General features: G+C 43.8%; 1 protein-coding gene across 1 annotated transcript in view; it reads right to left on the minus strand.

The window, feature by feature from the left end:
• LOC135557311 (dentin sialophosphoprotein-like) overlaps positions 1 to 22,020 on the minus strand; it is a 32,346-nt gene extending 10,326 nt beyond the window's left edge. Inside the window, exons 1-4 of the mRNA XM_064990494.1 lie at positions 22,014 to 22,020; positions 21,735 to 21,852; positions 5,330 to 8,271; positions 4,352 to 5,158 (exon numbers count right to left, since the gene is read on the minus strand). Of these exons, the coding sequence (XP_064846566.1) occupies positions 4,352 to 5,158; positions 5,330 to 8,271; positions 21,735 to 21,852; positions 22,014 to 22,020 (3,874 nt within the window). The remainder of the gene's footprint in view (positions 1 to 4,351; positions 5,159 to 5,329; positions 8,272 to 21,734; positions 21,853 to 22,013) is intronic.
• Between the last annotated feature and the right edge of the window lie 2,145 nt (positions 22,021 to 24,165).

The following is a 24,165-nucleotide window of genomic DNA, read 5'->3' on the forward strand; positions in this document are numbered from 1 at the left end:
CAAATATTTCTCACATTTCTTTCAATACTGAAATGGATTGTTGAGGGTCACTGTACAGCAGCCACTCTCTGGTATAGCATGAGATCTATTGAATGTGATGGTGCTTTTTTCCTAAATTCATGCTAGTTTTCAACCAGAAGTTGAAACAACCAAGACATTCAATCAAGGCAGAGACTTTCTCAAAGTCTTTCTAAATCCGTCCCTTCCAGGAATTTCAAGTGTTCCAAAGACATTGTGCGGTGAAGAAATCAGCTGCCGCTTCTCATTCCACATGGGTAAATATGGGAGGAACGATTCCACCTCATTTGAAAGGACTGGGCACCCCCCCCCCAGCAGATTATAGAGGAGGGGAACAAGAGAGGAGAACAGAGTGGAGGATGGAAAGAAAGGAAGCCCCGTTGGCCGGGGTTTGTTTCTCTTGTTCCTCTCGCCCTGGTATTTCCACCCCAACAAGATCACCGTTACCCTGCCTCAGCCACAGCCACCTGCAGGGGAACCTGGGTTCCCAGCTGAGTCACAGTAGAATCACAGCTAGGCTAAGGCTAAGTTAGCATCACTATTGTTTGCTACCACCGCACTCCTTAGACCTGAATCACCCCAGATCTAGAAACACCTTGGTAGAAGAATCACAGCTAGCACAGGTCTATAGGCCTTAATAGATGCCCCGTCGCTCACTCAGAGCTTGTGGAACCAAGAAGGAATCGGTCACTGTGTTTCCTATAAAAAGGAACGGGAAGTAGTAGTGACTCACTCACTCCTCCTAATCAATATATCTGCCCATGCATGGCTGTGTTGGTACTCTCTTGCACTTTCAAATCCCTATTCCAAGCTGTGCTAGCTAGACTTTCTGTCCTTCTGTGTGTCTCTCTTGTCGGGATGATAACATGCGTCTCAGCGTCTCTGTGTAATTACAGGAAACACTTTCTGGGTGATTGTCGGAAACTCTTGCTAACTGGTCTTGTGGGTGATTGCAGGAAACACTTGCCAACTACCAGGACTTGCTGGGCCTAATATAACACCTGTCCCTTAGTGTTGGCTGACTGACCAACCACACAGAACGAGAGAACCCACATTAGGGCAGCAAGCTGTGTTTATGCTGCTTTCCTGTCATTGGCGTCACAATATCTTTTGAGAATGTTCATCTAAAAAACATTAATCTGAGCTGACTTTGAGTCATACTGAGCCAATCTGAAATGTTACAGGAAATGAACTACTATCACCCACTAATATCCTCTTGGGTAATGCTTCAATGCAATTTGGTGCCAAAAGCTTTCTACACATCATAGAAGAGGACCGCTCTGATGATAAGATAGCAGGATTGATAGAAACAGATTGTGACTCAATGTTTGTTATCCTCAGTGACATCAATGTTTGTTGTCCTCAGTGACATCATTAGTGTTTTGTTGTCCTCTGCTGTTGCTACACAGGTAATACAGTAAGAAGTCATGGGAAGGGGAAGACTTTTAAAGCCCTCTCATTTCCTGTGCAGCTGTCTTTTAGACCATCTGAAATCCTGTGTAGCTGACGCGTCCTTACTCTGTACCCCTGAGGTGTCTCAGGTCACCTGAATCCTCAGTTCCAGGGCCACATGTGGGAGGAAAGCTCATCTCAATCACCCACAAATGGAATCACACTGTAGGTAGGAAATGACCTATTCAACAGTTAAAATAATCAAGAAACCATTGAGCATTTTGCAGGACTAAAATTTTAGTTAGTTGGTAACGGTCAATGAGACATTCTTGACAGAGGGTCAGAAAAATCTTTGTCATGTTGCAACATGGCATGTTGTTGTGCTCGTACCCACTGATGTCACTCAGTCACCAACAACGGACAGCATCTTTGTGTTCACAGGCCTCCTCATTCCAATAGGCCATCCACTCCTCTCCTGTAGCCCGGGAAACTACTCAAAACAAACAGAGACTGTGCTGCATGTTGCCAACCCTATCTCCCTGCTCACTTCCTTTTCTCCTGACTGAACCACATGGTTGAGCCACACAGTGCGGTGAAACAGCTTGCAGTGCTGATTATGCATTGTCACAAGGTTTCATCAAAATAGGAATGAATCCACTGGAAACCAGATAAGACAGCAGATATGCCACAGTTCACATAATGGAACACAATTATAGAGTATTGATTAAACAAAACAGTAAGTGGAATATGTCTTTTTTCTTCTTATCTTCTCTACAGGTCAAATCTTTATGGTGACTTGTCAAGCAGTAAGAGAATATCATTTCATGTTTGTCTAATGCAGTGCCCCTGACATTGCACCAGAATAATGATCTTACCTGTGTGATACTAATGTTCATCTCTCCATATTTACAGACTGTTATAACTCACAATGCTATCTGTGGGTTGTCGTTGTACACACGCACACACACACACACACACATTCACTCACTCACTCACTCACTCAGAGGGGTTTATAAACCCTGCATATTTAGGTCATAAAAATGACAGTCCAAATGGACAGAGGAATACTTAAAAGGATTGCTCAAGACTACATTAGATGTTTTCTCAGAAGCAGTATGGGAAGTTAAGGGGTGCTCAAGGTCACGGAAGAAAGATGCCATTGCTGGGCAAAACCCAAACCGCCTCACTACAGCTTCTGAGATCTCTGACCTTGACTATAATGATCTACAGTAAGAGAAACATTCTAAACAAACCTTGATTAGGATATAGTAAGGATATACTATATCAGCAGGCGGCAGGGTAGCCTAGTGGTTAGAGCATTGGACTAGTAACTGAAAGGTTGCAAGTTTGAATCCCTGAGCTGACAAGGTACAAATCTGTCGTTCTGCCCCTGAACAGGCAGTTAACCCACTGTTCCAAGGCCGTCATTGAAATTAAGAATTTGTTCTTTAACTGACTTGCCTGGTTCAATAAAGGTCAAATATATAGTGCTGTGTGCAAGTATTTTTCCAACATTAAAACGCAAAAAAAGTCCTTTCGGTTGAGAATGGGTGTCCAGGCACTTTGCTAGAAATTGTTTATGACTTGAAACCTTACGGTAGATTCAGATGGCCAAAAAAAGAGTCACTGACAGATTTTACTACACGGATACATGTAAATATAATTCTTTCTGTGTCCTGTATTTCTGTGCCTTGTGTCCTGTGAGGACTGAAGAAGCTAAAGTCCCATGTTTTCTTGGCACCAAATAAAATGATGATGACCTTCAGAATTGAAGATCACCAAAGAAGACAGGATATAGTGTAACCTCAAAGGCCCTAAAAGTCGTCTTGGTCAAATGTTACGTATAGGAAAGCACAGATGTCCTGTCGGACACCTTTGTGTTTTCATTCACACACCAAATACTGTTTATACACTCTGTTACACCATATTGTAATGCTGTTTATAGGAAGTAACTTGTAATCCTGTTTATAGGAAGTAACTTGTAATCCTGTTTATATGAAGTAACTTGTAATCCTGTTTATATGAAGTAACTTGTAATCCTGTTTATATGAAGTAACTTGTAATCCTGTTTATATGAAGTAACTTGTAATCCTGTTTATATGAAGTAACTTGTAATCCTGTTTATATGAAGTAACTTGTAATCCTGTTTATAGGAAGTAACTTGTAATTCTGTTTATATGAAGTAACGCTTTTTGACTTAAATTCAATTGTCCGACTTTTTGTTTCTGTGTTGCGAGAACTTTTCTATTTAGTTATCTTTACTTTTATCTAAGTATGACAATTGACTACTTTTTCCACCACTGGAATCTTCTCCCAGATCAGTAAGGCAACAGTAGCTGTACCTACACTTAGAAAATATGAGAACACTCAGAAAAAAGCCTATATTGTCACAATTCATAATTTCAAAGTATTTTCTGATCAATGTACGCAGACAGCAGACAGACAAAAATGACTGTGCCTATGCCTAATTGGCTAATTGATGGACATTGAGTCAGCAGTACCGACTGCAGATGATGGATGGGAATTGAATTTGCAGACTGGTTGAGGGAAGAATGTTTATACACAAGACCAATCAAATGTCAAGGTTAAGAGGATCCACTCTCACTCTTGATGTCAATATCTTGAGAAGCAATTAAATGCTAGTTTGGCATTTAGTAAAGAAAGGAGATTCATCATAATTCATAGGCTACTTGGCAGAATGGCGTGGCATGTCAGCAGAACAGAGCATTTGTGAATAAGATCTTGCTAGCTTAAACTCTTGTTTCGAGTAAAGATAATCAATTGGTGTATTTTGGAACCAGCCTAGGAAATGCTTGTATGTCCTGATATTTAAAATTATGAAGGCAATCGAACATCTGAGCTATCTTCGTTGCAGGTGATTGGCAAAAGTTGAATAAGATGAGAAAAATAAGAAAGTAGCAAGAGAGTGTGAGGCTATCACTGCTCTTGCTACTATCAGTGCTCTTGCTACTATCACTGCTCTTGCTACTATCACTGCTCTTGCTACTGTCACTGCTCTTGCTACTGTCAGTGCTCTTGCTACTATCAGTGCTCTTGCTACTATCAGTATTCTTGCTTCTTTCACTGCTCTTGCTACTATCACTGCTCTTGCTACTATCACTGCTCTTGCTACTATCACTGCTCTTGCTACTATCACTGCTCTTGCTACTATCAGTGCTCTTGCCACTATCACTGCTATTGCTGTTATCACTGCTCTTGCTACTATCACTGCTCTTGCTACTATCACTGCTCTTGCTACTATCACTGCTCTTGCTACTGTCAGTGCTCTTGCTTCTTTCAGTGCTCTTGCTACTATCACTGCTCTTGCTACTATCACTGCTCTTGCTACTATCACTGCTCTTGCTACTGTCAGTGCTCTTGCTTCTTTCAGTGCTCTTGCTACTATCACTGCTCTTGCTACTATCACTGCTCTTGCTACTATCAGTATTCTTGCTTCTTTCACTGCTCTTGCTACTATCACTGCTCTTGCTACTATCACTGCTCTTGCTACTATCAGTGCTCTTGCTACTATCACTGCTCTTGCTACTATCAGTGCTCTTGCCACTATCACTGCTATTGCTGATATCACTGCTCTTGCTACTATCACTGCTCTTGCTAGTATCAGTGCTCTTGCCACTATCACTGCTATTGCTGGTATCACTGCTCTTGCTACTATCACTGCTCTTGCTACTATCACTGTTCTTGCTACTATCACTGTTCTTGCTACTATCAGTGCTCTTGCTACTATCAGTGCTCTTGCTTCTTTCAGTGCTCTTGCTACTATGACTGCTCTTGCTTCTTTCAGTTCTCTTGCTACTATCACTGCTCTTGCTACTATCAGTGCTCTTGCTACTATCACTGCTCTTGCTACTGTCAGTGCTCTTGCATCTTTCAGTGCTCTTGCTTCTTTCAGTGCTCTTGCTACTATCACTGCTCTTGCTACTATCACTGCTCTTGCTACTATCACTGCTCTTGCTACTGTCAGTGCTCTTGCTTCTTTCAGTGCTCTTGCAACTATCACTGCTCTTGCTCCTATCACTGCTCTTGCTACTATCACTGCTCTTGCTACTGTCAGTGCTCTTGCTTCTTTCACTGCTCTTGCTACTGTCAGTGCTCTTGCTTCTTTCACTGCTCTTGCTAATATCACTGCTCTTGCTAATATCACTGCTCTTGCTACTATCAGTGCTCTTGCTACTATCAGTGCTCTTGCCACTATCACTGCTATTGCTGGTATCACTGCTCTTGCTACTATCACCGCTCTTGCTACTATCACTGCTCTTGCTACTATCACTGCTCTTGCTTCTTTCAGTGCTCTTGCTACTATCACTGCTCTTGCTACTATCAGTGCTCTTGCTACTATCACTGCTCTTGCTTCTTTCAGTGCTCTTGCTACTATCAGTGCTCTTGCTACTATCAGTGCTCTTGTTACTATCACTGCTCTTGCCACTATCACTGCTATTGCTGGTATCACTGCTCTTGCTACTATCACTGCTCTTGCTACTATCACAGCTCTTGCTTCTTTCAGTGCTCTTGCTACTATCACTGCTCTTGCTTCTTTCAGTGCTCTTGCTACCATCAGTGCTCTTGCTACTATCAGTGCTCTTGCTACTATCACTGCTCTTGCTTCTTTCAGTGCTCTTGCTACTATCACTGCTCTTGCTACTATCCCTGCTCTTGTTGGTATCGCTGCTCTTGGTACTATCAGTGCTCTTGCTACTATCACTGCTCTTGCTTCTTTCAGTGCTCTTGCTACTATCAGTGCTCTTGCTACTATCACTGCTCTTGCTTCTTTCAGTGCTCTTGCTACTATGACTGCTCTTGCTACTATCACAGCTCTTGCTTCTTTCAGTGCTCTTGTTACTATCAGTGCTCTTGTTACTATCAGTGCTCTTGGTACAATCAGTGCTCTTGCTACTATCAGTGCTCTTGCTACTATCAGTATTCTTGCTTCTTTCACTGCTCTTGCTACTATCACTGCTCTTGCTACTATCACTGCTCTTGCTACTATCAGTGCTCTTGCCACTATCACTGCTATTGCTGTTATCACTGCTATTGCTGTTATCACTGCTCTTGCTACTATCACTGCTCTTGCTACTATCACTGCTCTTGCTACTATCACTGCTCTTGCTACTGTCAGTGCTCTTGCTTCTTTCAGTGCTCTTGCTACTATCACTGCTCTTGCTACTATCACTGCTCTTGCTACTATCACTGCTCTTGCTACTGTCAGTGCTCTTGCTTCTTTCAGTGCTCTTGCTACTATCACTGCTCTTGCTACTATCAGTGCTCTTGCTACTATCAGTATTCTTGCTTCTTTCACTGCTCTTGCTACTATCACTGCTCTTGCTACTATCACTGCTCTTGCTACTATCAGTGCTCTTGCTACTATCACTGCTCTTGCTACTATCAGTGCTCTTGCCACTATCACTGCTATTGCTGATATCACTGCTCTTGCTACTATCACTGCTCTTGCTAGTATCAGTGCTCTTGCCACTATCACTGCTATTGCTGGTATCACTGCTCTTGCTACTATCACTGCTCTTGCTACTATCACTGTTCTTGCTACTATCACTGTTCTTGCTACTATCAGTGCTCTTGCTACTATCAGTGCTCTTGCTTCTTTCAGTGCTCTTGCTACTATGACTGCTCTTGCTTCTTTCAGTTCTCTTGCTACTATCACTGCTCTTGCTACTATCAGTGCTCTTGCTACTATCACTGCTCTTGCTACTGTCAGTGCTCTTGCATCTTTCAGTGCTCTTGCTTCTTTCAGTGCTCTTGCTACTATCACTGCTCTTGCTACTATCACTGCTCTTGCTACTATCACTGCTCTTGCTACTGTCAGTGCTCTTGCTTCTTTCAGTGCTCTTGCAACTATCACTGCTCTTGCTCCTATCACTGCTCTTGCTACTATCACTGCTCTTGCTACTGTCAGTGCTCTTGCTTCTTTCACTGCTCTTGCTACTGTCAGTGCTCTTGCTTCTTTCACTGCTCTTGCTAATATCACTGCTCTTGCTAATATCACTGCTCTTGCTACTATCAGTGCTCTTGCTACTATCAGTGCTCTTGCCACTATCACTGCTATTGCTGGTATCACTGCTCTTGCTACTATCACCGCTCTTGCTACTATCACTGCTCTTGCTACTATCACTGCTCTTGCTTCTTTCAGTGCTCTTGCTACTATCACTGCTCTTGCTACTATCAGTGCTCTTGCTACTATCACTGCTCTTGCTTCTTTCAGTGCTCTTGCTACTATCAGTGCTCTTGCTACTATCAGTGCTCTTGCTACTATCACTGCTCTTGCCACTATCACTGCTATTGCTGGTATCACTGCTCTTGCTACTATCACTGCTCTTGCTACTATCACAGCTCTTGCTTCTTTCAGTGCTCTTGCTACTATCACTGCTCTTGCTTCTTTCAGTGCTCTTGCTACCATCAGTGCTCTTGCTACTATCAGTGCTCTTGCTACTATCACTGCTCTTGCTTCTTTCAGTGCTCTTGCTACTATCACTGCTCTTGCTACTATCCCTGCTCTTGTTGGTATCGCTGCTCTTGGTACTATCAGTGCTCTTGCTACTATCACTGCTCTTGCTTCTTTCAGTGCTCTTGCTACTATCAGTGCTCTTGCTACTATCACTGCTCTTGCTTCTTTCAGTGCTCTTGCTACTATGACTGCTCTTGCTACTATCACAGCTCTTGCTTCTTTCAGTGCTCTTGTTACTATCAGTGCTCTTGTTACTATCAGTGCTCTTGGTACAATCAGTGCTCTTGGTACAATCACTGCTCTTGCTACTATCACTGCTCTTGCTACTATCACTGCTCTTGCTAGTATCACTGCTCTTGCTAGTATCACTGCTCTTTATTTCGCTTCATGAGCAAAGCGTAATAAAGAGCAGTGATTCTAGCAAGAGCATTGTAATGGTTTCCTATTTTTTTCTCATGTCCCGATATAAAACAAAAATAATGTGTGTATGCACTCTGATTTGTCTCTCCAGAAGATCTCATCTCATTATATCGTTCAAAAAACATTTTTTTTAGCCTTTTTTGTTTAGTTTGGCTGTTGGCACATTTGTATTCAGCATGAGTCAAAATACCCCTAATTAGTAAAACCACATACCCCACTGTCAACCCTGAATGACTCATATTATGAATCTGTGACAAAGACTCAAAGGGGTGAAGATCTGAGCTTGTTTTGCTTGTAAAGATGTGTGATTGTTTTGCTCAGAAGGGAACATAGTTAGGATTCATGTCATTTATACACTAAAATTCCTCTGTCACCCTGTCACTAGAGTTCCCGATGTCACTGCACTGTATGTGGACCAGCCAGGTCACCTATGATAAGTCAGTATTCGATGTCCATCCGTGTCTGACGACGTCGAGAGAGGACATGGAAACCGGACATTAGGGGCAACCGTGAGCTCTGTTACCTTGGAGTATGTTTCAGCTTTGTGGACAGAGATGGAGAAGGGCGTAACCATTTACTTTTTTGTGCAGCAGGTTGTATGTTTGAATCAAGCGATAGAAAGTTGTTTTTGATCATTTTGTTTTAAGCCTATCCCAAACCGTAACCCTTACCTTAACCATTTGGATGTAATACCTCTCCTTACGTTTTGGGGAGCATTCAGACAGGACTGGAACATTTACTTTCCATCAGCATGAGGAGATTTTCTCTTGTTAAGGTTACTCTGCTTGTCTGTGAATCAAGGCCAGAACATTCCCCACATATTGCCTGAGAGAGGAAATAGAGGTGGGTTTGGACTGATCGAGTGATATCGTGTCTCATTGGAGTTTTGGAAGGCAAACTTGCTCTGAGAACAAACTGAGGTTAACCTATTTTTATTAACTGCCAGAGGGCACCTTTTATTTGGAGGAGTCACAATTGCAGACATCAGGTCAAATGAGGTCATTATAATTGAGATAATTCTACATTTGGATTAGCAGGAAGCTATTTCACTCATCACAGATTTTGCCTGCACTCCTCATTAGAAATAAACAGCACACTGAGACCTGCTGCTGATCTGGGACCAGATCTAGTCAGAAACTAAGCCTCTCTCTTTCTCTCTCTCCCCTTCTCCCACTTTCCAATCATTTACTTTTCTTTTCCTACAGTCTGTTCTATCATCACTCTCAGGAGTGTGAGAAATTAGAAACTATTTGACTGCTATGAAAACTATCCCTCAGCTTTTTACCAAAACACAGGCACTGTGACCGCTTTCTTGATAGTATCAGTGCTTCAATTAAGGATTCCAGCTTTAAATCATTTGGAATAAAAAGTTATAATATCTTTGTTAAGATTATCTTCTTGACAAAAGCTGCAACCACAGACAACAATGAAATGGCTACTGTAGCTCCACACAAGAATACAGTATATTTAGAACAAATGAGGGCACTCTGCCAAGAATGACCACATTGTTTGATTTTCTGGGCAGTGAGGTAACTGAATGTCTCAAACCAATAAAAGAGTTCAACGTCCGATGTTGACACAGTTGTTGCAGTACAAGCATTGGGATTGTGCCGTGGCCTACAAGGAAATTAGGAAATACATTTTTAGCGAAACCGTCCATGTCATTGACCAGTCTCAGGAGAAAGGCTATGGAAAAACCATGGATCATTTGTTGAAAAAGTATGATTATTCCAATTTAGACAGCTGGCTTGTAGGACAAGGTGGTGGATTTTCATAATATACACCAACACCAAATATCCAACTGAAAGTCTCCACAGCAGAAACCACCCGACAAGGGAGACAGAATGCACTGGGGTCTGGGGGCTCCCCTGCTAGTAGTCTCTAGTATCCCATTGAAACAGACCTCTGAATCAGGCTGACATGACATCACACCTCTGGTTCAATGCCAGTTGCACCTTTGGCGAGCGTTCACAAAGCACAGTTGTTTTCTCAGACCAGGCCTGTTCTCAGGTTCCATGGCATCTCCAGCATGTCTCTCCCCCCCTGCAAAGCTGTCATCAAGGCAAAGGGTGGCTACTTTTAAGAATCTCAAATATAAAATATATTTACATTTGAAAAAATAAATAAATTGGTTACCACATGATTCCATATGTGTTATTTCATAGTTTTGATGTATTCACTATTATTGTACAATGTAGAAAATAGTAAAGATAAAGAAATACCCTTGAATGAATAGGTTTGTCCAAACTTTTGACAGGTACATGTAAGTGGTGAAATAGCTAAATAATGTCCTTGTGTGGCTCCAGATATACACTTGAGTGTACAAAACATTAGGAACACCATCCTAATATTGAGTTGCACCCCCCACCATTTTGCCCTCAGAATAGTCTCAATTCTTCGGGGCATGGAATCTACAATGTGTCGAAAGCTTTCCATAGGCATGCTGGCCCATGTTGACTCCAATGCTTCCCACAGTTGTGTTAAGTTGGCTGGATGTCCTTTGGGTGGAGGACCATTCTTGATACACACAGGAAACTGTTGAGCGTGAAAAACCCAAAAGTGTTGCAATTATTGACACAAACCACCTGCCAGGCAACTACTACAATACCCCATTCAAAGGCACTTAAATATTTTGTCACCCTGTGAATGGCACACATACACAATACATGCCTCAATTGACTCAAGTCTTAAAAATCCTTCTTTGTTATTTTTAAATTTGTACCCACTTTTTCTCCACAATTTAGTGATATAGAATCGGTAGTTACTGCCTTGTCCCATCGCTGCAACTCCTGTACAGACTCGGGAGAGGCGAAGGTCAAGAGCCATGCGTCCTCTGAAACACAACCCGCCATGCCACACTGCTTCTTGACACAATATTCACTTAACCACCAATGTGTCAGAGGTAATACCGTACAACTGGCGACCGTGTCAATGTGCATGTGCCCAGCCCGCCAGGGGAGTTGCTAGAGCAACTCTAAGGCACTGCATCACAGTGCTTGAGGCATCACTATAGACCCAGGTTCAATCCCAGGTTGTGTTGCAGCCGGCCGCGACAGGGAGACCCATGAGGCAGTACATAATTGGCCCAGTGTCGTCCGGGTTATGGGAGGACAAGGACAGTATGATACAGTGCCTTATTTGTTTAAACTTAAAAGGTAAATATCAAACATTTAAAATAGCTACTACCAAAAAAACATGCTCACAACAGCTGTCTTGCAGTGTTGAATGAGCATTTGAAACATTGTTGTTGGATTTTGCTAACTGCTTTAATTGTCGTGGACACTTTATTCAAAGTTTCACAATTGTCTTTCGGATGCAGGAAGGCTTGTCCTTTAACCGTTACCATAGAGCAGTAGCGTGTATTCATGGAGCCAAGGGATGCCAGGCTTTCCCCGAGAAATTCACCAAGAAATTAAGAAAAAAACATACAAAATAATGAATCTTTGGTCTCTCTGTTTCATAAATTAATTTCAGTTCGCAAGAGGCTGAACGCATCTCACTGGAGAAAGCATCGGAGCGAACGAAACAGCACCACTATTTTATCTGATCTATCTGATGCTGTCTGGTCAAAAAGAGTATGACATTGTTTCCGACCCATAGCATTGAATGAAAAGGAAGCCAGCGAGCATTTGGCCTCCATTGAAAATAAATAAATAAATAATAATAATAGCCAATCAGCATTTAGCTAAACTGAGTGAGCTCAGCTGTGAAAGGTCCTGGCTCACCACAAAAAAATGTCAAGGGAAGCTAGTTTGGATTTGGCTTCAGACCAATCACATTAGAAGCCAAATGTCATTGACTGAAAAAAACCTTGAATTGCTGCATCTAGTTGTGTCGTTGTCCTCCGGTGGCTGGCTAGCTAGCTAAAATCGTCCCTTTCCTAATTTAGCCAGGGATGGAGATAGGGATTTGGACTTGTGGTTTTACTTAATTTTCCATACTGGCCAATAACTATAATGGCAATTCTGATCCAAGCATAAATTCATACACTGTGCCCCTGGCCTGGGAGGATGGAAATTCAATGTGTAACTAGATGTAGTATGCTAATGTTAATTAGCAGGCCTGGCATATCGTTGACCATGCAAGCCATCACACTGCACTATCCCATCTGGACAAGAGGAATACCTATGTAAGAATGCTGTTCATTGACTACAGCTCAGCATTCAACACCATAGTACCCTCCAAGCTCATCATTAAGCTTGAGGCCCTGGGTCTCAATCCCGCCCTGTGCAACTGGGTCCTGGACTTTCTGACGGGCCGCCCGCCGGTAGGAAACAACATCACCACTTCGCTGATCCTCAGCACTGGGGCCCCACAAGGGTGCGTACTCAGCCCCCTCCTGTACTCCCTGTTAGTCCATGACTGCGTGGCCATGCATGCCTCCAACTCAATCATCAAGTTTGAAGATGACACAACAGTAGTGGGCTTGATTACCAACAATGACGAGACAGTCTACAGGGAGGAGGTGAGCGCACTCGGAGCATGGTGTCAGGAAAACAACCTCTCACTATAAGTCAACAAAACAAAGGAGATAATCGTGGACTTCAGGAAACAGCAGATGGAGCACCCCATATCCACATCAATGGGACAGTAGTGGAGAAGGTGGAAAGTATCGGGCTGTATCACTGCCTGGTACGGCAACTGCACCACCCTAAACCGCAAGGCTCTCCAGAGGGTGGTGTGGTCTGCACAATGCATCACTGGGGGCAAACTACCTTCCCTCCAGGACACCTACAGCACCCAATGTCACAGGAAGGCCAAAAAGATCATCAAGGACATCAACCACCGTTACCCCGTTGTTCACCCCGTTTGTCAGGACCCGGTTTCGAACCTGGGTCTCCGGAGTGAGAAACAGTCACTTAACCAACTGAGCCACGAATAGACAGCAGAACCCAGAAGATGAGGCAGACACAGCAGTACTTAAGACGGTGTATTTAATAAAGAAAAAATCCTAAAATAAAAAATGGCAAATCCAAAAGGTGGAAGGTAAAACACAAAAAGACCTAAAAAGAAACTCACCAAAACTAAACAAAAACAAAAAACAGAATACCACAAGAACGTTACCCGGAATCGACAAGAGCACACAGAACACTAGGGCAGGGTGCTAACATACAAACACAGAGCACAGAACTGAGGGAAACAAAGGGTTTAAATACAATCAGGGGAAACGAGACACAGGTGCAAACAATAATGGGGGTCAAGGGAAAAACACAGGGACAAAAAGCACAATGGGGACATCTACTGACAAACAACTGGAACAACCCTGGCCAAATCCTGACAGAATCCCCCCCCCTAGGAACGGCTCCTGACGTTCCTACCAGCTCTCTCAGGGTGGAGGACCCTGAACTGACGAATGAGGTCAGGGTCCAGGATGTCTTTGGCAGGAACCCAGGAGCGCTCCTCAGGACCGTAGCCTTCCCAGTCCACCAGATACTGCCAGGACCGCTGCACCCGGCGGGAATCCAGTATCCGGTGGACGGTATAAGCCGGCTGGCCTCCAATGACACGAGGCGGCGGGGAGGTCTGTCTGCCGGGACAAGGGGAGAAAAAACAACAGGTTTTAACAAAGACACATGAAATGTGGGATTAATCTTAAGGGATCTGGGTAAGTGTAGGCGATAAGAAACTGGGTTAACTCTCCTGGCAACCTTGAAGGGACCGATGTATTTTTGGGACAGCTTGCGAGACTCCACCCGTAGAGGTAAGTCTCTTGTGGAGAGCCAGACTCTCTGGCCGGGGCGCAGGGTAGGCCCGGGACGGCGACGTCTGTTGGCTTGTTGTTGATACCTCTGTGAGGAACGCATCAGATTAAGACGGGTCTTCCTCCACATAAGCCGACAGCGTCTGACGAATCTCAAGGCTGAAGGCACTCTGACTTCTGCCTCCTGGTCCGGGAACAATGGAGGAGCATAGCCAAACTGACACTCGTGCGGGGACATACCAGTGGAGGAGGAGCGCAAGGTGTTGTGCGCGTATTCGGCCCAAACAATAAAGGATGACCATGTGGACGGGTTGTCACGAGTCATACATCGGAGGGTGGTTTCCAGCTCTTGATTCATCCTCTCTGTTTGGCCGTTGGACTCCGGATGGTACCCTGAAGATAGACTGGCAGAAGCCCCCATGAGTTGGCAGAAGGCCTTCCAAAACCTTGAGGCGAACTGGGGACCTCTGTCAGAAACCACATCTTGAGGAATGCCGAAGACTCGGAACACATGATTAATTACCAACTCAGCCGTTTCCTTGGCAGAAGGTAACTTAGTCAGAGGGACGAACCTGGCCGCCTTTGAAAACCTGTCGATAATGACTAGGATAGTAGTATTGCCATGGGATGGAGGAAGTCCAGTAATAAAGTCCAATGAGATATGGGACCAGGGTCTGTGGGGAACAGGTAAAGGGTGAAGGAGTCCTTGAGGGCGGAGGTGAGAAGATTTGCCCTGGCAGCACACGGGGCAGGCATTGACGAAAGTGGCAACGTCTTCTCTTATGGTAGGCCACCAGAACTTACGCTGGATGAACTCCAAGGTGCGACCTACGCCCGGATGACAGGTGAGGCGAGAGGAGTGCCCCCACAGAAGGACCTGAGTCCTCACTGCCTTGGGGACAAACAACCAATTGGCAGGGCCTCCTTTAGGGTCCGGTTCGCTAGCTTGAGCACGTCTCACGGTATCCTCAACTTGCCACGAGATCGGAGCCACAATCTTAGCAGCAGGAAGGACAGGCATGTCCGTGTCATCTCGAATGGCAGGAGCGTAGACTCGGGACAGGGCATCCGGTTTGAGATTCTTCGACCCGGGTCGATAGGTGAGGATAAACTGGAATCGATTGAAGAAAAGAGACCATCTAGCTTGTCTAGAGTTCAATCGCTTCGCCTGCTGGATATACTCCAGATTTTTGTGGTCCGTAAGCACTTGAAACGGGTGAGAAGCCCCCTCGAGCCAGTGTCTCCATTCCTTCAATGCCATCTTAACCGCTAGGAGTTCACGATCCCCACATCGTAGTTCCTCTCAGTCGGGGTAAGCCGGTGTGAGAAGAAAGCGCACGGATGAAGCTTCTTGTCTTCACCCCTCTGAGACAGGACAGCTCCAACACCAACCTCTGATGCGTCTACCTCCACCACAAATGGTTCATCCGTAGTCGGTAGTATCAGGATGGGAGCAGAGAGGATGCGCTGCTTGAGTCCTTGGAAGGCCGTCTCAGCTTCTCTTCCCAAAAAAACCTTGCATTGCCACCTTTGGTTAAAGCTGAGAGAGGAGCTGCCACCAAACTGAAGTTCTTGATGAACTTGCGGTAAAAGTTTGTGAAGCCCAGGAAACGCTGAACAGCCTTAACGGATTTGGGGGTGGGCCAATCCGCTACCGCCCCTACCTTCCTAGGGTCCATTTGGATTCGACCGGGTTCCACTACAAATCCCAGGAATTGTACTCGGGATGAATGGAATTCACATTTTCCGGCTTAACGTACAGATGGCTGTCCAGGAGGCGTTTGAGTACTTGTCTGACATGCTTAGTGTGTTCTTGAAGGGAGCTCGAAAAGATGAGGATGTCATCCAAGTAAACGAACACAAATATGTTAAGCATATCCCTAAGCACATCGTTTATGAGCGCTTGGAACACCGCTGGGGCGTTGGTCAGGCCGAAGGGCATCACCAAGTATTCATAGTGACCAGTAGGCGTGTTGAAAGCGGTCTTCCACTCGTCACCAGGTCTGATCCGCACAAGATGGTATGCGTTCCGCAGGTCAAGCTTAGTGAAAACAACTGCTTCCTGGAGCAGCTCGAAGGCTGTGGCCATAAGGGGTAGCGGGTAACGGTTACGGACGGTTATGTCATTGAGTCCCCGGTAGTCGATGCAAGGACGTAACCCACCGTCTTTCTTGGCCACAAAGAAAAACCCTGCTCCCGCCGGGGAGGTGGATGGACGCATGAGGCCTGCTTCCAGAGAGTCCTTGATGTAGGTATCCATAGCAGCTCGTTCGGGTGGAGATAGGGAAAAGATCCGACCCCTGGGGGGCAAGTGCCCGGAAACAGGTCGATGGGGCAATCGTAAGATCTATGGGGTGGTAGCATGGTGGCCCTCTGTTTGCTAAACACCAGTTTGAGGTCATGGTAACACTCGGGAACTCGGGTCAGGTCGATGGATTCTAAAGACTCGGGAGTAGAACTCGGGGAATTCTGGAAAATACAAGTAGCTTGGCACGTAGGACCCCACTGCTTGATAGTGCCCACAGACCAGTCGATGTGAGGGTTATGGCTGTGAAGCCAGGGGTATCCAAGGACGAGAGGGAACTCGGAACAGGAGATCAAATGAAAGTTCATCAATTCCTGGTGTTGTGAAACTGAAAGTCTCAAGGAGGTAGTGACATGAGTGACAAGTCCAGATCCCAAAGGGCTTCCATCCAATGTAGTAACCCTCATGGGGTCACTTAGAGGTTCAGAGGGAACGCCATTCTCCTTCGCCCAGACACCATCCATGAAGTTACCTGCGGCTCCAGAGTCTACCAAGGCTTGAAGGTGAAGCTTGTGGTTGTCCCAGGAGAGGGTGACTGGAATGAGCAGACGGGAGTTGGACGGATGGGAGGAGGTTATGTTTCCCGTTACAGTTCCCCCCGGTCTGTACAGGACAGAGCGTTTCCCTGGAGCCCGGGACACGTGGAACGGAAATGGCCCGGTTTGCCGCAATATAGACAGCGTCGCTCCCTCATCCGGCAGTCTCTCTCAGCCTGGGAGATGCGTCCAATCTGCATGGGTTCCGGTGGAGCCAGTGATGATAAAGGTGGGGACTCGGAGCTGGGACTGATAGGGGCTAGAGGTCTACGGTTGAGTTCTCTCTCTCTCAGACGCTGGTCAATGCGTGAGGCCAACTTGATCAGGGACTCGAGATTGTCCGGTGGTTCCCGAGTGGCCAGTTCATCTTGGATAGTGTCGGAAAGGCCTTTCAGAAAGCACACCGTGAGCGCCTCGTTGTTCCAGCCACTCGCAGCTGCCACCGTGCGGAACTGGATGGCATAGTCCGTCACGCTGCGCCAACCTTGATGGAGAGTCAGGAGCTGTTTGGCTGAGTCAGAACCACTGCTTGGGCCTTGAAACACTCGTTTGAATTCCTCAGCAAAGGCAGAGTAGCTGGCACAGCAGGAACTATGGGCATCCCACACAGCAGTAGCCCAGGCCAGGGCTTTTTCCGACAGCAGGGTGATGATATATGCGATCTTAGACCGGTCGGTGGGAAACGACGAGGGTTGCAGCTCAAAGGAGAGAGAATTTTGAGTGAGAAACCCTTTACAAGCACTTGGATCACCTGAGAACCGTTGGGGAGGTGGAAGACGAGGTTCAGCCAGGGGGTTAACTGCCATGGGTACGTGAACTTGAGGTACTGGGACGGGAACTGTTGCCGGGGTAAGTCGATCAGATATTTGCTTAATGGAAGTCAGCATCTCCGACAGAAGATGAGAATGTCTAGCCATTAAGGCCTCTTGCTGAACCAGGGCGGCTTCGTGGCGTTGGACAGTCTCCTGGTGGTGGGACAGCGTGGCAAAAGGTCCTGGGAACTGGCTGCCTCTGGGTTCATTTTTGGCTCTGTGTTTCTGTCAGGACCCGGTTTCGAACCTGGGTCTCCGGAGTGAGAAACAGTCACTTAACCAACTGAGCCACGAATAGACAGCAGAACCCAGAAGATGAGGCAGACACAGCAGTACTTAAGACGGTGTATTTAATAAAGAAAAAATCCTAAAATAAAAAATGGCAAATCCAAAAGGTGGAAGGTAAAACACAAAAAGACCTAAAAAGAAACTCACCAAAACTAAACAAAAACAAAAAACAGAATACCACAAGAACGTTACCCGGAATCGACAAGCGCACACAGAACACTAGGGCAGGGTGCTAACATACAAACACAGAGCACAGAACTGAGGGAAACAAAGGGTTTAAATACAATCAGGGGAAACGAGACACAGGTGCAAACAATAATGGGGGTCAAGGGAAAAACACAGGGACAAAAAGCACAATGGGGACATCTACTGACAAACAACTGGAACAACCCTGGCCAAATCCTGACACCGTTACCATCCAGAAGGCGAGGTCAGTACAGGTGTATCAAAGCTGGGACTGAGAGACTGAAAAGCAGCTTCTATCTCAAGGCCATCAGACTGTTAAACAGCCATCACACAGAGGCTGCTGCCAACATACAGACTCAAATCATTGGCTACTTTAATACATGTATCACTAGTCACTTTAAATAATGCCACACTAATAATGTTTACATGTCTTACATTACTCATATTTATATACTGTATTTTATACCATCTATTGCACCTTGCCTATGCCGCTTGGCCATCACTCATCCATATATTTATATGTACATATTCTTACCCCATGCCTTTAGATTTGTGTGTATTAGGTAGTTGTTGTGGAATTGTTTGATTACTTGTTAGATATTACTGCACTGTCGGAACTAGAAGCACAAGCATTTTGCTACACTCGCATTAACATCTGCTAACCATGTGTAAGTGACCAATAAAAGTTTATTTGATTTGAAAGGAAGTGAGACTAGCGAGCAAGCATTTTAGCCGGTTAGCCCAGGACAACAAAAACTAAAAGTGTGTACTGTATGACAGAGTCATAGACCGTTTAGGCAACATGGATGCCATTGGCGTTTCTCTACAAGTAGTGTGAGTCAACATGTTTCTTCTACTTGCACAAACACACAGACACCAAACATACCACACACATAAATCAGTACCAGCTCATGTTTTCTTTGAGACTTGCGGTAACTCTCTGCGGTTCTAAATTAAAAGTTGTTTAGTTCTCAGAAAATTGCAGAAACATTAACTTGATTGACCATGTAACCTTTTGTTTTGTGGACTTCAGACAGAGGTTGCTCTCCGGTTTTGTAATGAAACAAAGGTGTGGTTGAATTTATTCTGCCACTGTGCCACTCGGCCTTAGAGACAATTGTTTCGGCCTCAGACCTATTTGGGGCTGCAGGTAGCCTAGTGGTTAGATCATTGGACTAGTAACTGAAAGGTTGCAAGACCAAATCCCCATGCTGACAAGGTAAAAATCTGTTGTTCTGCCCCCGAACAAGGCAGTTAACCCACTGTTCCTAGGCAGTCATTGAAAATAAGAATTTGTTCTTAACTGACTTGCATAGTTAAATAAAATATACCACAGTGGCAAGGCATATGAACCTACAGGTTATAGAGCAAACAATGCAGTTATCACAACACATAGGTTGTAATTTTTTTTTTTTTCCTGGCTTGGCTTCCCAGGTGATTTTACCCACACACAGCTACTGCTGTAGAGAACACTGGGGGCTTTCAGCATGGTCAGTGCTATCTGAGATCCTTGGGATGTCCCTACCCTAAACCCCAACCCTAACCTTATGTTTAGGATTGGGATTTAGGGTAGGGACATCCCAAGCATCTTACCATAACCCAGAAGAAATAAATTCATAAGGCAATGAATGTGAGTGCACAAATCAATCAACGTACATCTATATAGTACAACAAACATGTAGTCCACATTTCACGGTTGTTACTGTAACACAACCATGCTTTTAAATCCATGCTAGTTTCAGGAACCTATAGGGAGGGAGAAGAGTGTGTCTAGTCACGTACTCATCACAAAAGGCTCTGTGTTCCACGATTTCATCAACATCCAGCTGTCTGGACCAATGACAGGGGGAGCTAAATACAGGGATCCTAAAAATACAACCTCTGATCAGTTTAACAGTCAACATCTGTATCCCTTTACTCATCTGAGGAGAGTGCAGTCATTCTCTTACATAAGTAGAGGTAGGATTACTTTCCTGTGTCTGCTGCTACAATGAGGGGGCAGCAGGTAGCCTAGCGATTAAGAGCGTTGGACGATTCAATTCCCCAACCCGGCAATGTGGAAAAATGTGAGGTTCTACACTTGAGCAAGGCAGTTGGCCCCCAACAACAACCGCTCCCTGGACGCCGATTAAGGCAGCCCGCTGCACCTCTCTGATTCACAGGTTGGGTTAAATGCGGTTGAATCAGTTGAATGCATTGTGTTGTGCAACTGACATAGGTCTCCCCTTTCCTTCCCAATGTTTCCTGGTTAAATGCTCTGCAGTGATTTGCTCATGTTGCCAAAGGGAATGTTAGAAGGGTAAGGAATCACCGACAACTAGGCTACACCAAACACAAAGATGAAATACTGGTACTGGACTGATTAACAATATGGTCACAATTATGTTACATTTCAAAAATATCAAAGTAAATTGGTAGGTAATATATGCTATTTACCAGATGCTTTTATCTGAAGCAATTTACAGCCACATATTCATACATTTTACATACGGGTGGTCCGAAGAATCAAACCCACAATTGTGGTGTTGCAAAGGGCAATGCTGTACCAAATGAGCCACAGACGACCAACACTCAACAAATGTAGAGGCTACACTCATAAAGGTGTTAATACACATTTCATGAAGGTGTAATAAATGCTGTTATGAATGTGTACCCCAGTAAAGTGATACCCTGAAAGGCACACTGTCTAAAATATAGGTCAATGGAATGTTTATTGTTTTGATGAAGTCTGTACGGTTGTAATTGAACCCTATCAAACCTGATCAAGGGACTTAATCCGTATTGCCTAATTGATTAAAATGTCAAAGTCAATTCCGATTGAGGCAACATATGCAGAGTTTGCAGTCCGTAAACACAGGAATATTGCTTTTAAATTTCAATCGAGCTATAAAGCAGATCTTCCAAGATAGGTTGGGGATACGGACCGAATCCAAAAGCAAGTTGAGATTTTCAAGTTGAGATTTTCTCTCTAAGAGCTCCTCCTTCTGGTCAACACAGTTTCATTCAACATTGGCTGAAAGAACAGTTGATGGTGGCTTCATTTTAAATAATTGTAATAACTTAAAGTAAGTAAAGGGACTATCCAAGATGATATGTATTTTCTCATCATAACACAGACATGTTGCAATCTCTCAAAAACTACACTAAACAAAAATATAAATGCAACATGTAAAGTGTTGGCCCCATGTTTCATGAGCTGAAATAAGAAATCCCAGAAATGTTCCATACACGCAAAAAGCTTATTTCTCTCACATTTTGTGCATAAATGTTTACATCCCCGTTAGTGAGGATTTCTCCTTTGCCAAGATAATCCTTCCACCTGACGGGTCTGGCATATTAAGAAGCTGATTAAGCAGTATGATCACTACACAGATGCACCTTGTGCTGGGGACAATAAAAGGCCACTCTAAAATGTGCAGTTTTGTTACGCAACACAATGCCACAGATGTCTCAAGTTTTGAGGGAGTGTGCAATTGGCATGCTGACTGTAGGAATGTCCACCAGAGCTGTTGCCAGAGAACTGAATGTTAATTTCTCTAGCATAAGCCGCCTCAAATGTATTTTAGAGAATTTGCAGTACGTTCAACTGGCCTCATGCCTCGCGTGGGCGAGCGTTTTGATGATGACAACGTTGTGAACAGAGGGCCCCAGGGTGGTGAAGGCGTTATGGTAGGGGCGGGCATAAGCAATGGACACTAAACACAATGGCATTTTATCTAAAAGAAATGCACATAGATACCGTTACGAGATCCAGAGGCCCATTGTGGTGCCATTCATCCGCCGCCACCACCTCATGTTTCAGCATGATAATGCACGGCCCCATGTTACAAGGATCTGTACACAATTCCTGGAAGCTACAAATGGCCTGCATACTCACCAGACATGTCACCCAATGAGCATGTTTGGGATCCTCTGGATTGACTTTCCAGTTCCTGCCAATGTCCATCAACTTCGCACAGCCATTGAAGAGGAATGGGACAACATTGCATAAGTCAAAATCAACAGCCTGATCAACTCTATGCGAAGGAGATGTGTCATGCTGCATGAGGCACATGGGAGTCGCACCAGATACTGTCTGGTTTTCTGATCAACGCCCCACATTTATTTTAAGGTATCTGTAACCAACAGATGCATGTCTGTATTCCCAGCCATGTGAAATCCATAGATTAGGGCCTAATGAATTTATTTCAATTGACTGATTTCCTTATATGATTTGTAACTCAGTAAAACAATTGAAATTGTTGCATGTTGCATTTATATTTTTGTTCAGTATATATACAGTCGTGAAAAAGTAAGTTCACACCCTGGAAAGTGGTCTTTTGATTTTTTTTAAACATACTTGAACACATGGATATTTGAGCTAAATTAAAACCAGATTCATTGGTAAAGGTAACCTAATTTAACAAATCACACAAAAAAAGTTTAATTTGAAAATGTTATGCAATTTAAAAAACAAACAAAAAACAAAAATGCAATTTCCTTATGCGGAAAAAGATAGTAGACCCCTACCTTTACATCACATAAAATGGCTCAAATTAGAATCAGGTGCACCAAAGCAGATGCAAATGATTAGAGAGTAACTTGGGAGGGTCCAGCCTTCCATAAAGATTAGGAACTTGGTCTGGTTTGGTCATAACTGTGTGGTAACACATCCTGTGTGGTAAAACATCATGCCAAGATCAAAATACCTGGCCTCTACCTGGCCTAGATAACAGACCTGTCTAAATGCTATGGGGGACTTGAAGCGGACTGTGCATGCAAGAAAGCCCTGGAACATGACACAGTTGAAGCAGTACTGTAAAGAATGGGCAAATTCCTCTAGGTCGATGTATAAGACTGATAGACAGTTGCAAGAGCTATTTCAGCAGGGGGCAACACCAGCTATTGAAGCTAGGGGGGGGAATGGTTTTTTCCACACTATGGAATTGGATTTCTGTAGATTTTTTATAAATAAATGATTGCAAAGTATAATCTTTTTAGTGTCATTTGTTAAATTAGGTCACCTTTATCTGTCGACAGTGTTGAAGTGAAGATTACATATCCACCTGTCCTAATATGTGCAAAAAAAGACAACTTTCCAGGAAGTGTACTTACTTTTTCATATGACTGTATATACACAGCAAAAAAACAAACAAGTTAGAAGCAGTTTTTTTTTCAAAAAAGTTTAATTTGTATTTACAACAGATGGTCATTAACAATACTTAATCCAAAGAGGCAGATTGATAAACTATGGCAAAAATACTGAAGCACATTGATAAAATACTAAATAAATACCATGATAAAGAACGTTCCAAAAAACTCTCATTTAGAAAAGAAAGGTTTACAATTCATTTCAGACAACCAAATATATAAATTAAATGTGAATAGTAACTGAATCAGCAAATGAATCATACAAATACAAAACAAACTGCAATACTGAACAGCAATGAAACATCAGATAATACCTTCATTTTCACTACCCTGCATGCTATCTTAAGACCTTAAGACCTTATAAAATAATAATAACTTAGACAAATAAAAGTTTAAACAACAAAAACATGGTCAAGAGCAGAAAATAGTTCCATTTAAATTAGGCATATATTTATATATGTATATTTCTGTACAAATAATGCATATTTGGCATTATATTCATCCTCATTATTGATATATCTAATAATTAAAAATAGTTTAAGCTAAACATCTACCTTCATATGATTTTTTTCTTCCGTGTCACATTCCAATTGATTAATTCTACCCACAAGACATCAGACATTTCTCCACCATAGGTAAACATAGAATGAAAGCTGTCTCACCTCGCAAAACATTTAGAAAAAAGAGAAAATAGCACAGGTCAAGGGTGCCCTTTCTCTTCCCTGGGAGGGTTTCATTCGCTTTTAAAGGCAAACAATGCAATGACTGTCAATGTGAACAATGAACGCACATATGCCCCGAATGTCCATACAGTTGAGATACATGTAGGCCTAGTTAATAGCAGGGGAATGGGAGACCTTGTGGGCAGAATCCTCCATTCTACAATATTGGCATTAACT

This window comes from Oncorhynchus masou, chromosome 16, assembly GCF_036934945.1.
Source record: "Oncorhynchus masou masou isolate Uvic2021 chromosome 16, UVic_Omas_1.1, whole genome shotgun sequence".
Taxonomy (NCBI): domain Eukaryota; kingdom Metazoa; phylum Chordata; class Actinopteri; order Salmoniformes; family Salmonidae; genus Oncorhynchus; species Oncorhynchus masou.